Genomic DNA, 15,227 nt, shown 5'->3' with positions numbered 1-15,227 from the left:
AAGGTGTAGGAACACAGTCAGTAAGTGGTCCTCTTCCCTCTGATATAAGGTGTAGGAACACAGTCAGTAAGTGGTCCTCTTCCCTCTGATATAAGGTGTAGGAACACAGTCAGTAAGTGGTCCTCTTCCCTCTGATATAAGGTGTAGGAACACAGTCAGTAAGTGGTCCTCTTCCCTCTGATATAAGGTGTAGGAACACAGTCAGTAAGTGGTCCTCTTCCCTCTGATATAAGGTGTAGGAACACAGTCAGTAAGTGGTCCTCTTCCCTCTGATATAAGGTGTAGAAACACAGTAAGTGGTCCTCTTCCCTCTGATATAAGGTGTAGAAACACAGTAAGTGGTCCTCTTCCCTCTGATATAAGGTGTAGGAACACAGTCAGTAAGTGGTCCTCTTCCCTCTGATATAAGGTGTAGAAACACAGTAAGTGGTCCTCTTCCCTCTGATATAAGGTGTAGAAACACAGTAAGTGGTCCTCTTCCCTCTGATATAAGGTGTAGAAACCTAGAAACACAGTAAGTGGTCCTCTTCCCTCTGATATAAGGTGTAGAAACACAGTAAGTGGTCCTCTTCCCTCTGATATAAGGTGTAGAAACCTAGAAACACAGTAAGTGGTCCTCTTCCCTCTGATATAAGGTGTAGAAACACAGTAAGTGGTCCTCTTCCCTCTGATATAAGGTGTAGAAACACAGTAAGTGGTCCTCTTCCCTCTGATATAAGGTGTAGAAACCTAGAAACACAGTAAGTGGTCCTCTTCCCTCTGATATAAGGTGTAGAAACACAGTAAGTGGTCCTCTTCCCTCTGATATAAGGTGTAGAAACCTAGAAACACAGTAAGTGGTCCTCTTCCCTCTGATACAAGGTGTAGAAACACAGTAAGTGGTCCTCTTCCCTCTGATATAAGGTGTAGAAACACAGTAAGTGGTACTCTTCCCTCTGATATAAGGTGTAGAAACACAGTAAGTGGTCCTCTTCCCTCTGATATAAGGTGTAGAAACCTAGAAACACAGTAAGTGGTCCTCTTCCTCTGATATAAGGTGTAGGAACACAGTCAGTAAGTGGTCCTCTTCCCTCTGATATAAGGTGTAGAAACCTAGAAACACAGTAAGTGGTCCTCTTCCCTCTGATATAAGGTGTAGAAACCTAGAAACACAGTAAGTGGTCCTCTTCCCTCTGATATAAGGTGTAGAAACACAGTAAGTGGTTCTCTTCCCTCTGATATAAGGTGTAGAAACCTAGAAACACAGTAAGTGGTCCTCTTCCCTCTGATATAAGGTGTAGAAACACAGTCAGTAAGTGGTCCTCTTCCCTCTGATATAAGGTGTAGAAACCTAGAAACACAGTAAGTGGTCCTCTTCCCTCTGATATAAGGTGTAGGAACACAGTCAGTAAGTGGTCCTCTTCCCTCTGATATAAGGTGTAGAAACCTAGAAACACAGTAAGTGGTCCTCTTCCCTCTGATATAAGGTGTAGAAACCTAGAAACACAGTAAGTGGTCCTCTTCCCTCTGATATAAGGTGTAGGAACACAGTCAGTAAGTGGTCCTCTTACCTCTGATATAAGGTGTAGAAACCTAGAAACACAGTAAGTGGTCCTCTTCCCTCTGATATAAGGTGTAGAAACCTAGAAACACAGTAAGTGGTCCTCTTCCCTCTGATATAAGGTGTAGGAACACAGTCCGTAAGTAGTCCTCTTCCCTCTGATATAAGGTGTAGCAACCTAGAAACACAGTAAGTGGTCCTCTTCCCTCTGATATAAGGTGTAGAAACCTAGAAACACAGTAAGTGGTCCTCTTCCCTCTGATATAAGGTGTAGGAACACAGTCAGTAAGTGGTCCTCTTCCCTCTGATATAAGGTGTAGAAACCTAGAAACACAGTAAGTGGTCCTCTTCCCTCTGATATAAGGTGTAGAAACCTAGAAACACAGTAAGTGGTCCTCTTCCCTCTGATATAAGGTGTAGGAACACAGTCCGTAAGTAGTCCTCTTCCCTCTGATATAAGGTGTAGAAACCTAGAAACACAGTAAGTGGTCCTCTTCCCTCTGATATAAGGTGTAGAAAACCTAGAAACACAGTAAGTGGTCCTCTTCCCTCTGATATAAGGTGTAGAAACCTAGAAACACAGTAAGTGGTCCTCTTCCCTCTGATATAAGGTGTAGAAACCTAGAAACACAGTAAGTGGTCCTCTTCCCTCTGATATAAGGTGTAGGAAGGAACACAGTCCGTAAGTAGTCCTCTTCCCTCTGATATAAGGTGTAGAAACCTAGAAACACAGTAAGTGGTCCTCTTCCCTCTGATATAAGGTGTAGAAAACCTAGAAACACAGTAAGTGGTCCTCTTCCTTCTCCTATTAGCTGATGATGTCACTGTTGTGCCAAATGCCCATGCATCAGCCCTGGGCTCTGAGACTGAGTGAAGGTAGAGTCTGTCTCCTGCTCGCTCTCTCAGGGAGAGAGGCTGGACCCACACACCACAACCAGCAGACACACAAACACACACACACACACACACACACACACACACAGACATGTGCATACCTTATCAGTGATGTCACTCGGGCTGAGCATGCTCACTTAAGCAATTGTGCGTTGATGATGTCACAATGTCAAGGCTGATGACATCTCTCATTGATGACATGATTGCTTGAGTGAAATGACTAATGACATCATCACTGACATCATCACCACAGACATCATAACTGACATCATGGAGACTGATGCTGCGTTCCTAACTTGGAGGTTGCAAATTGCCACTTGCTACTAGCAAGTAGCAAAAATAAAATAAAATGCCACGTTAACTCGGAGTTCCTACTCGCAAACTCGGATATGATTTCTCAACCCCTAGTTGCTCCCAGCGCGTCATTTGACGTCATTTCAGCATGGCCATCCACGTTTGTATGAATTTAAAACCCATTTTTGATGAATTTTTATTTTATTTTCAACAATAGTAAGCTTTCAGAGTAATCAGCATACAATACAACAGCTGGTTAAACTCATACAATTAAACGTTAATGTTGTTATTAGCTGTTAGCTTCCAGTGGCTTCCTTGCCCTATTCAGGAACCACTTTGACAAAACAAATCTTTGCAAGAGCCACAATCCCAAAAAAAATCCCTTTCTTCCTTTTATTTGTTTGGATTATTTCTTTATTTTAAGTAGGACTTAAAAGAGACACAACTACCCATAAAGGAGCTGCATGTGGCTGTAGAGCCTCGGGTTGGGTATCACTGGTTTAGACAGTTAACGGCTATTAGTATCCATGGTTTTGCGACTTGAAGCCTTGAAGCTGTAATGCACGTAGGTCGTAGATGACGCGTTTGCCACTTGCCAAGTCTTGCCAGCTCCGGCCATAAACTAATGGAGCAAGAAGATGGCGCGGATCAAAGCCGCTGAAAAACGCACGCATGTAGTGTACTGTACGCATGCAGACACTATGCCAGAGAGACGGGAGAGAAAGGTCCAACCTGCGCAAACCTGCACAGTTTACTTCTCACCTGGGTATGATTTTCTTTCTCCAGATTGATCTGACATTCTCACTGTGTGTGTGTGTGCGTGTGCGTGTGCGTCCGTGCGTGTGTGTGTGCTGCAGTGTAGCACTCCCAGTGCTGGTGGCAGGCACGGTGGCACCAAAGATTTAATGCGAGCCCCCCTCCAGCTGCTGGCATGCGTCCCACTGCTGGAGCAGGAAATTAAACCAGCAAACTTTGTGTTATTAAACAAACCGCAACGCGTCCATCAAAACTTTTAATGAAAAATTGATTTTTCTGCGACAGCCGTGGCCGAGGCATTATGTTTTCAGGTTGTCTGTCCATTCTCGTTAACGCGATATATCATGAATGCCTTGAGGGAATTTCTTCAAATATGACACTAACGTCCACTTGGACTCAATGATGAACTGATTCAAATTCCGTGGTCAAGGACAGGTCACTGTGACCTCACAAAATACATTTTTGGCCATAACTCAAGAATTCATGTTAATTATGAAAGAATTTCACCAAATGTCTAATTGGATGAAATTAAGTGATGACATTTCGTTATTATAAAATTGCCTAGGTTGGCGGGTGGGCGGTGTCTTTCTCTTAGTCACGATTTTGGTCACGTTCATGACATGATTAGGGTCTGTGACATCACTGTCGATGTCGATTTCAGTCCCGATTTTGTGACATCACTGATGAAAATGGTAGAAGGGCTGTCTGTCACTTTCTTTTACAGACACCAAAATCCTTTAACTTGACCTAATAATCACATTAATTAATATATTAGTAGAGCAACTGAAAACTTGAGACTAAGACTAAGTGTGAAAAGCATGTCAGTATTTTAAAGGCGTGTAACGATTCACTGATTCACATCAGTCTGCCCTAACCCTAACCCACACTTAAGGTCCTTACACATCGGGAGCGTCTTTTTCATGCGATTAATTCAGTCAATGCAACCGTGCATACCAACGGCGAAGTTTCGCCGAGCGTTATTGCGGTGTTTATTTTTTCGAACCACGGTCGATTCTTCAGAAATTCGCTTCCGACGTGTACACATCTGTGGCTGTGATTGACAGGTGGGTCAAAACTTGCATCGCAATTTCGTGCAGTATATTCGCATCGCTCTTGATGTGTAAGGACCTTTAATGTCATTCTAATCAGTCTGCCACACTTAATGTCATTCAAATCAGTCTTCCACACTTAATGTCTAAGATACAGCTGCCTCAATTCAACCAGCTTGAGTCGGGCCAGAGCTGGAAGGGATCGCACTTACATTGATGCTTCTGTGTATCACCTGTCCGGTGCAGACAGGTGGATCTTGTTTCTTTGCCACCTAATAATGTCATTTACTCAGTAGTAGTAATCTGTCTATGGGACTGGCTATGGGAGAGAGAGTCTGTGCATCACCTCTTCGCTTGCAGCCAGCAATGAAAAACATAGCAGAATGCTCTTCCGCTGGTCCACTCGCCAACGGCTCTGCAGCACGCTCAAAATCCATTACTCAGGCCTTATCAGGAAGCCATTATTAATAAACAATGGCCTGTTTGAAAGGCTTATTTTTTAGTTGACCCGATTTCTGACCCGTTTTTTTTTTTTTTTTTTTTTTTACTATCAGCAAATGAGATTCCAAAAAGGATGCTATCTGGATGATGTTGCTTTGCAACCAGTGGTCAAACTATGGTAGAAGTCAAATGGAGCAATTCGTTTGATCGAATTGCATCATATCAGATCAGATCATACTGCCTCAAGGCCAGTCTGAATCATATCATATCATATCGACAATTGGCTTAGGTACCTCAAATCATTGAATCTGTATCAAAATGCATATTGAATCAGTCTGAGAAGGAGAGATACACGCCACTCGTACTTAACGAAGTGATTCATTCAACCATTCATATAATATGCCTGAGATCCAAATGTCTCTTCTTCTCTCCACTCATTGCAAGTTTCTCTGGATAAGCCCGCCAGCCAAATGATCAAATGTAAAGACTATAATTTAGATTTCAGCAAACATTTTTCCACTCTTTCTAACTTGGCAAATCCACAGTTCCCGATACTTTAAAAGCAGGTTTCGCTGTGAAGTCGCTCCTTCGGGGGCGTCCGCATTATCTCCAGATCTCACTTCTTTCTAGCGCTGGCGGAAATCGCTAAAGCCTGTTAGAGGTAATGGCTATTGATTCCCCATTTAGCCGCAGTCTCAGCGTTTGGCCGAGCAGGCGAGCGCGCTCCCTGTGCACAGCTATATGTGGCCGCTGAGTGTAAGGCGTTCATCATACATCATGTGCAGATGTAGTCACTAGAGGCCCAGATAAGAGCAGCACTCTGTGGAGAGGCTGGAGGCTTTGATGAGGCAGCGCGAGGCGAGCGTGCGCTCCACCTGCTGAGTGCTGAGAGGTCTGTCTGCCACTGTTCCTTTCACCAATCATTTCTAACTGTATGGGACTCCGTTTGGGGCGGCAATGTGGGCGTTAAAGGGAAGTTTAATCAAACCAAAGCACATAAATGAAATACCCACATTGTTCTTGTTGTTTCAAGGGGAATCATTGACAGTTGGGTTGCACTGTATTTTAATAGACTTTAATCATCTATTCATTTTGATGATCATTTTGAATGATTTTGTTGCTTACAGCCGGTGTGGATACTCTCGAGGGCTGGGTAGAGCTGGGTATCATTTAAAAAAAGACGATACATACAGTAGCAGTACCCTCAAAATGAGACCGATACCAATAAAGTACTTGATTCAATACCAACTCCGTCACATACACCCCGCTCGACTTCACCACCACAGACTGTATGGGCTGTAGCTGCCGCAGTAGTTGGCCAACGCTAATCACACATTTAATCGAAGAACGCTTGCAGTGATTGGCTGCGAGCAAAGGTAGATCTAGATCTGTGTAGTGTCCGATACCCTGCCCCAAAACAATACCCTCTCTAGACAAGTGAATGCATCACCTATGGAAGACTTGAGTGCAGCGCTCACATCAGCCTGCAGAGCAAAACAAACCGGAGTAGAGACAATAAAAGGAGAGCTTTAACCTGACAATGAAAGCTACTGTTCATTGAGTTTTCCCCCACATCTCCCCCAGTGTCACCATATTATTCACTTGTTTTTTCTCCGCAGTTCAGACGCGACAATCGATCTGACGGCGTGGGATAATGATCGGGATTGTACTTATTCCCCCGACGCTGACGTCATGTAATAGTAGCATGAAGACTCCCGGCGGGTTTGTCCAACTCCCATTTTCCTTGTTCTCTGACATGGCTATTAAAGGCGGCGGCACATAGAAGTAATGGATCCTAATTAAAATGCCTCGCTAAAACAGATCACAGAACAAGATAGGCATTAATAAAAGAGTAGGGTTAGTCTTGTATTTAGATTTGCGGTTTATAGTCCACGCTGTTCTGAGTCATCCTGTTAAGATGAATCCGCTCGGAACTCATATTACTAGGCAGACTCATAAGCATGCCTCATCGCACAGGCATCCAAGCTGTTCTGTTTTCAAGCTTATATTCAAAGATCTAATGTCGACTTTGATATTGTCTGTCAGATATGAAACCCTGCGAGGTTTGTTCACGTCCGTCCCGCTGCATCTTATAGCCTCGCCGCCCTTATATATTCTCTCATCTAGTTTCTCCTTATTAAAACGGACCCGAGTGCCACAGTGTGTCCGAGCCGCGGGCCACGTCTGATTAAGTCTGGACTGAAACCAAGGCAGGGTCAGTATTGAGGGGAGAACCAGCCAGAAGGTGGAAATTACACACTTGGAATGTTTACCCGTCTATATCGCCATCATAACACCGTATCCCAAATGCAACAGTCACCAGAGATGATTTGACAAAGCAGCAATTGGACTATCTAACACAGGATTATTGTGGAAGTCAGATATTGTACCATTTTGTAGCCATGGTGGTTGACTGGTTGGAAGTCCCAATTCCTGCTATAATGTAGCATTAATATCACTCTTATGTTGATGTTTTCTCATGTTGAAAGCACTCTGTTTAAGCGTTGGTCCTGTTGTACTTGCCTGTTTTTTTTTAGGACAGAATTGGGCTAAATTGTGTTGTTTTCAATCAGTGGTCACTTTTACTTTATTATTATTTTTTCTGTGATGGCCCACGACTGAGGAATAAATCAGGAGGAAATATCGGTGCACACAATATTGTAGACAGTGGCTCTGTACTGCTAAGTAGGCCTGTTATGCACTCAATGGCCTAACATACTGTAGACTCTGTAGACAGTTTTTTCTATTTATTCCAAACAAGCCACTGTTGTTGCTTCCATCCACCTAAAGCACATTGCATCCTCTGCATCTCATTTTGTGCAGGGAAACAAACAGCTGTAAGGATCAAAGAGGGAATATGTGAGCTGTGAAGATCGGCGTGATAGTTTGCACCGTTGTCTTCCTCGTTAGTGTTGTTTGCACCGTTTTCCTCCTTGTTGTATTGTTCAGCGCTCGTTTCGAATGGCTGTCGGAGAGTTTGACTTTGCCAAAGTCCCTGATACCTGGCAGCACAAGTGCACTGCCATAATGAGCTGATTTGGAGATTTGGATGGATTAGCGCCAAGTGGTGGTTTGCAGATTGCAGCCAACATGTCACGCTTCACGAGCAGGAAGGGATCCCAGCCTATAGCGGCGCTCGTCCCTGCCAGTGCCTCCCCTCGCTGTTTACTGCCAGCTTGCTGCGCTTGGCTTTAGCAAAGCTTAGAGATAGTCCCCTTAGATTGTCTGACTGCCGGTCTTCTCCAGCTACGTACGGCATGTGATTTGATTTACAAATCCAGTTTTGATCCCTAACTTGAGACCAAGCAAGATGTTTTGAAAATAAATTTAGAAAATTAGCAGTTGACCCCGTTTGTGATTTTGCTTTAGGCATGCTCATGAGTTACCACTGGTCAAGGTCATTATCTGAAGTGTGATCCAGAACTTAACGCCTTCTCTTCATTATGCATGCATGCTCTCCCTCTCTCTCTCTCTCCCTCTCTCTCTCTCTCTCTCTCTCTCTTTCTCTCCCTGTGCGTTTCCAACACTCACTGTGTGCCCAGATGCCCCGCACTCCAGGATCAGACAAGCTCTTACTTAGCGCCTTAGCGCCTGGCCAAATGCTGATGCTTTCCTGGCAGTGGGGCTCTCTGTCTGGCATTAGCTCATCTGCACCGTGCCTGCCCCGAAGCTCCTGCCCTGTCTCTCTCCAAAGCCTCCACAGCGTCTCGCCATGTTAGCGTCTTCTTTGCGTGCCTGTGTTTGTCCGTTGCAGTTGCACATTTTGGCTTCCTCGCAGCACTCTAGGATTTGCATTTTCCAAGTCTTGAGAATCCTCTCAGCGAGACACAGTCCCTCGGCAAATAAACAACAGATGCTCAAATGTCTTCTTTGACTCAGACTTGGTTTTTCAGTATCACATGCTGTATTCATATACTAGAACTGTGTTACAATGTGTTTCCAAAGCAGACTGTGATGTCATACTCTAAGTTGGTGGTCCCGTGTAGCTCAATATGTGAAGCAGGACAGTCTAGACCCCCATACTACAGGTGTTCAGATCCCAGAGAAGAGCGTCCCATCTGCACTATTTGGGATGCTCTAGATTCACTTGATTTGGCCCAAATGAAATTCTGGTGTCAACTGGCGAGAAATCCTCTCCGCTCGACACAAAGTGGCAAATTGAAAGTTAAGCACAAAATACAAACTTTCTCCTAAACTGCAGCCAGCAAGATCTCTTCCCTTTGGTATTCTTTGGTATAAATCATCGCAGCCCGGTGGGGTTGGTAAACAGGAGCAGTTTACTGACCTTACCCCGACAGGATTTATAGGTATTGAAGTTTTAAAGAAATGCAACAGCTGCCATTTGCAACCGCCAATGTGTGAAATCGTCCAGTTCATCTTTAAAGAAAAAGAAAAAAGCTTTCTGCCGCTCTTATCCCTTTGGTATAAAGCAGGGCTTCCCAAACTTCAGAATGCCGCAGCCCACTTTGAAATCTGACAATCTTCGCAGCTGGCAGATCTGGGTTACATCACCCAAGTATGTCGTATTAATCACGTTAGTTATGTTTGTTACAATAGCGTTAGCTCAATGCTAACATTAAACAGTATGTGGATGGAGAATGCTAACGCCATTACCGCCATATTCCAGGATGTATAGTAAAAATAAAAACACTGATTTGGGTGGTGTAACCTAGTTTGTTAGTGTATTATTCAAGCTTTCTAGTCAAGTACGGTTAATTTGGTAGTTTGCATTTGTCAACAACAACAAAATCACTTGCAGCCCACCTGCAGCAACCTCCATGGCCCACCAGTGGGCCACAGCCCACATTTTGGGAATCACTGGTATAAAGCATCACCTCTGTGCAGTTCACAGGTATCACATAATCACATTACAGGTTTTCTGGATATTACCGTTTTCTCCGACTATCCATTTGGAGCTGCCAGTGTGCGGATTTGCCTATTGCAGCTTTGAGCAGAAATACTTTGAGCTCTCTCTGTTGGTGAAGTACAAGCGTACCCAGCTGTGTCCTCTCCTCTCTTGTCCGCGTGCAGGCCACCAAGGAGCTGAAACAGTATGACAGCAAGATCATCGAGTGCAGGTTCGACTTCGTCAACCACTGCTGGGTCTTCATGAGGCAGAGGGTCGACAAGAGCTTCCCCAACTCTTACGAGACGGCCAAGGGTGAGCATCTATATTCATATCTCAAACCCCCTCTCTATCTGGGTCTCGGTCTGAATCACACAACCATATATAATTAAAGCATCATTTGATCCAGATTTCAGCTGTCTTAGATTAATTCCTGTGTTTTGACTTGCTGTGTGTGTATGGCAGATGTTGTTTTGCCTTTATTTAAACCTGAGGATCATTGAGGGTGACCCTCATTTTCAGTGACGTTAAAGGAGAATTTCGGTTTTTTACACCACGGTCCTCATTTCCAGCTTAAAATATTATGTTTTACTCAATGAAATAGTTTGGCTTCATTCAGATGCCCACGGAAGATTTTAGCTCCGAGTAGTCTCCTCAAACAGGCTATAACGAGAGCCTGCGGCGAGTGCGGGGCATGCTGCACACGCTCTCTAAATGACACTTTTTCTGTCAGATCACGGTTCATTATGGTTGTAAATATAATTATTTAGCTAATAGCTAGAAGCTAAGCTAACATCAACACAGCAGTCTGCGTTGATCTGCCCCGGATGGGGTTACAGTGCGTATCTTCCCCCTTCTGTGGTTCCGCTGAAGAAGTGTGGTTTCACAGAGGGGGAAGATGGGCACTGTAACCCCATCCGGGGCAGATCAACGTTGACTGTTGTGTTGATGTTAGCTTAGCTTCTAGCTATTAGCTAAATAATTATATTTACAACCATAATGAACCGTGATCTGACAGAAAAAGTGTAATTTAGAGAGCGTGTGCAGCATGCCCCGCACTCGCCGCAGGCTCTCGTTATAGCCTGTTTGAGGAGACTACTTGGAGCTAAAATCTTCCGTGGGCATCCGAATGAAGCCAAACTATTTCAGTGAGTAAAACATAATATTTTAAGCTGGAAATGAGGACCGTGGTGTAAAAAACAGAAATTCTTCTTTAAGCAAACAAAATATAAACTCATAATAAAAGATACAGGATCAAAGAAAAACAAGTAAACAAGCATACAGTTAATAAAGGAGAAAGGTACTGTGCGCTCAGCATTTTGAGCACACACAAACAGTGTGTCACCCAAACGGGTGTCCGTCTGGCTTTGCAGGAAGGAATAATGAACAATAGTCAAATGCACAATGACAAGGTAAAAATGAGATGCAGGAACACGAGATAATGCACTAAGAGAAGAATGAATACATACAATTAATTAAATAAAATGTCATGAACGACGCAAGATCAAAACGGGCAATAAAACCAATTGCATGAGAGCAAGTCTATAATTTCAACAGTGTTATTGAAGCACACTTTACAGGAGAGGAGTCCAAGTGCTGGAGAGTGGAGACTGTGTGGGAGCCAGGATGCCAATCACTGGCATATATTTTGGGAAGGCCCAGTAATACGTTATTTCTGCTCAGAGATGCACAAACATTGGAAGGCGTATTCAATGCAAAAATACCTTTCCTTTTTGACACTTTCTCCAGAGCACTTCAACAAATATTTATTTGGTGTTCTGATATCTGCTGGTAAGAAAAGCATCACTAGGCTTTGGCTGCTTCCTGACTCCCTCACAATATAGGAATGGACAGATATAGTTAATGAAATGTACATAATGGGAAAAAGTTACTTTTTCATTTCGCCTGCAACTGAATAGATTTACCAAGTTATGGTCAGAATGGGTCTCCTATGCACACCAGTCAATGGCCACATTTTAGGGAGTTAATAAATGAATAGATTTTGTGTTGTTGTTTCCCTCCCCACTATATGAAGACTCTCTGCTCTCGAATGCCCTCTTATTGCTGTTGTTGTCGATGACCAGTATTTTAGTGTGTGTATGTTTTGTATGATGTGTGTTTTTTATCCTGGCTGCAAACCATTTTCCCTGTAAGGGACAATAAAGGTACCTGACCTGTTCTCTTAACCAATCTTTATATTTTAAAACTTAGACAACTTACTGGATTATCTCCCAACATATTAATGCACCTCTTTGTTGCTGTACTACATCCCTCTTTCAGAATGTAAAAGACTTAGTGGAAATGTTGTGGCATACACATTGTTTAAAAAAAGGGGGCATAACGAGAAGGAAAGGGTTAAATTAACTCATGTTCATTTATTGTGGACTCCTAATGCTCTCTGTTACTGCAAGGCTATTTCTTTGATTCAACCTCTAAATAAAGAATCAAACTATCTCATATATTGAATTAGTAAGCCCAGGTTCTTCAAACAGAATACAAGGCTATTTCTTTGATTGGCCAATTGTTCTCAACCTCTAAATAAAGAATAAAAACATATTTATATCAAGGCTATTTCTTTGATTCAACCTCTAAATAAAAAATCAAATCATATTTAATATATTGAATTGGGAAGCCCAGGTTCTAAACGGAATACACAGCCACCAGTGGGACAATCAGATTTGCTAAAAGGTTTCAGACTGTTATAATCAACTGCTGGAAGAGCCTGTCACCATGTCTCTCAATAACTTCCTTCCCTTCTTTCTCTCTCTCTCTCTCTCTCTCTCTCTAGCTGTGTGTAACAGCATCCAGCATCCCGTCACTAAGGAAAACCTGTTGGGGTTTCTGGACCGTTTCACCCCCCAGGCAGTGCAGAACCAGAAACGCCCGCCGGACCCAGACAGCGAGCTAATGCCCCCTCCCCTTCCCCCGAAGAAACCCAACCGGGCCACCCCGTAGGCGTAGGGGGAGACATCCACGCCCCACAGCACCAGCCTCATCATCCTCTCCGCAGAAACCCAGACATTGCAAGGCTTTTCTTACCCCCAGCGTGTTCGTTTCAGCAGCCTGTAAAGACTTCCAAAAGCCCTTTTTTGATCGACTGCCTCTACACCATTAGATTGACCTTGTAGAGCTCATCGTAGCTTTAATTGCTGTCGTTCTTATTAAAATGGAAAACAGGATGCTCAGTTTATCTTTTTTTTTTTTCTATTTATCTTTTTTTTTTTTTTTTTTTTTGGTCTGAGCTACTTAGTGTTGATCAGCAGGGAAATTGTTATGGCTACCAATGCACCTGGCGTTGTGGACCTTGTTTATGTTTTGTCAAACCAAGTTGCTTGTTTGAAAAGAGAGAAAAAAAGTTGCTTGTTTGTCTTCGAGGAGGAGTAAACATCATCGGCGCTGTCCGCTATCTGCTGTCTTAATAATAATCATTTCCTGTACAATGAAGGAGCAACGTCCGGTGCGTTTCGGAAATGGGTTGCAGCATGAGAGATCTGATTGAGATCCCCATAGCCTATACTGGACGAACTGAAGTGAATATTGTCTTCATGACTTTATATCTGTCATCCAAGTGTGTTAGATCACTGATCTAACCTACTAAGATCAGGGCTTCCCAACGGCTTTCATATTCATACAGTATCAATAGCCCCTCAACAGAAATGGATCGGCCACCATCTGATCAGATTTTGATCTCAAGGAACCCCACAGAGTGGATTTTGTTGTATTTTTGTTTACATTGGATTTGGTGAACAAATTTAACTCGCCCTCTTTTAACTGCTAAGGAGTCAAATCAGCTGCTCCTCATTTTGCTGGGGGTCACCCTCGAGGACCCCTGGTGGGCCCCGGACCCCACTTTGGGAACCACTGTCTTCGCTTTTACACCGCTAACGTCAGGCTCGCAGAAATGACAAGTAATTGTGCAGATTTCGTTCGCCAACTTAAATGTAGCCTGTTGGTGTGTTTTTAGCTGCTTAACCTCTGTGTAGATATTGTAAGATGCTCTGACACACTCTTAAAGGAACATCAGTTTTTGCTGGCTTTTCAAGCTTCCACATCTCCATCAGATCTGTGAATGGACTCAATCAGGACTGGGGGGGGGGGGGGTAGTAGTCAGCGGTCAGACACAATTTCTTTGTTTTTGTTTGATTTTCTTAGGGAGGTGATACACAGTGCATCTTTTGGGCAGCAGGGTGAGCAAAGAACGTCGGGAGTCTGTCCTTAAACCGGAAGACCAGGGTTGTCCTTGAGCAAGACATTGAACCCCTACCAGCTGCAAGGACGCATGACCCCCGTGACCTCTGACCTCCCTGTAGAGACAATTTTCCCGCATGGATCAAAGAAAAACCATTCACATAATCCTCCTCGTCGCTCCTGTGCTGTCATCCCATAATGACATCTTGTTGCCAGGAGGCGGGACACATCGGAATACATTCGTTAGCCTGTTGCTCGCATAGTTGCCTGTTGCTAGGAGCGTTGCCCATCTGCACTGCCTTGTGTATCGCCAACATTAGTGTTTGTAGAATAACCAGATGATTTACTTCGGCGACTTCCGCGCAGAACCCGCCCAGACTGGATTTTGGCCGGCGCACTGAAATTCCTCTGTTGGTTTAGGCTACGAAAAGCAATGTGAAATGATGCATAACGATGTTTTCCATCTTTCTTTTGTGTGTTTTTTTTATGAGTGACGATCTGCCTCTTCACCAAGAATGGACGGAGCCAGTTTATGCACAGAAATGATTCAACATTCGAGGAATATTTATATCTTGTCTGTCTGACTTAAAGGTGTGCATTTCAGAAACGTTGTGTTTTGGAGTTTTTACAATTTGGGGGAAAAGGTTTCTTTTTAGGGTGAAGTGTTAGAATTTCTTATTTGGAGGTTCGGGTAGCGGTTGTGGTTGAAATGTTGAGACTTTAGGTAAGGAGTGCAGGAATGAATGTAAGTCGGTGGAGTCTAACACAAGGGTGCAACAAATCAACGCTGTGTGTTTGAGCCCCTGCCTGAGGCGACTGTTCTCCTTATAGCACAGATGGGTGAGCTGTACTCCCGGCACCTCCTCCCCTCTGGCAGTACATGAAAGCCTCCCTCACCTCTTTGTCAGGAAGGAGTTGCTGCTGAGATGTATTCATTCTCATGCAGCAGGTACACACACACACACACTCGTTTGAACTTAAAGTCCATTGAGTTAAATTCATCTTCTAATCTTCACCCCTAACCGCTCACTGCCTGATATAATATTAACCAAAGCCCGTCTCAATCTATATATCGGCCCCGGTGAAATGTCCGTTCTTTGGAGGATTTTTCTGCATCGTTCTCTTTGCGAGAACGTTGGGTCCTCACTAGGATGTGAGTTTGAGAATGTGCACACACACAAACGCAAACCCAGACACATCAATAATGCGTGCCGTTTTC

At 43.7% G+C, this 15,227-nt stretch overlaps 1 protein-coding gene across 2 annotated transcripts in view; it reads left to right on the top strand.

Annotated features, from left to right (window-relative positions):
- LOC310782495 (mRNA-capping enzyme-like) overlaps positions 1–14,579 on the top strand; it is a 118,131-nt gene extending 103,552 nt beyond the window's left edge. For both annotated transcript variants that reach the window (XM_083643168.1, XM_083643169.1), the window contains 2 exons: positions 10,006–10,135; positions 12,609–14,579. In XM_083643168.1, the coding sequence (XP_083499294.1) occupies positions 10,006–10,135; positions 12,609–12,775 (297 nt within the window). In that variant the 3' untranslated portion in view covers positions 12,776–14,579. The remainder of the gene's footprint in view (positions 1–10,005; positions 10,136–12,608) is intronic.
- Positions 14,580–15,227: the final 648 nt, after the last annotated feature.

The sequence above is a fragment of the Poromitra crassiceps genome (assembly GCF_964638095.1).
Source record: "Poromitra crassiceps genome assembly, chromosome: 9".
Taxonomy (NCBI): Eukaryota; Metazoa; Chordata; class Actinopteri; order Beryciformes; family Melamphaidae; genus Poromitra; species Poromitra crassiceps.
The sequence above is the reverse complement of the archived record's forward strand: the minus strand, read 5'-3'. Positions and strand labels throughout refer to the sequence as shown.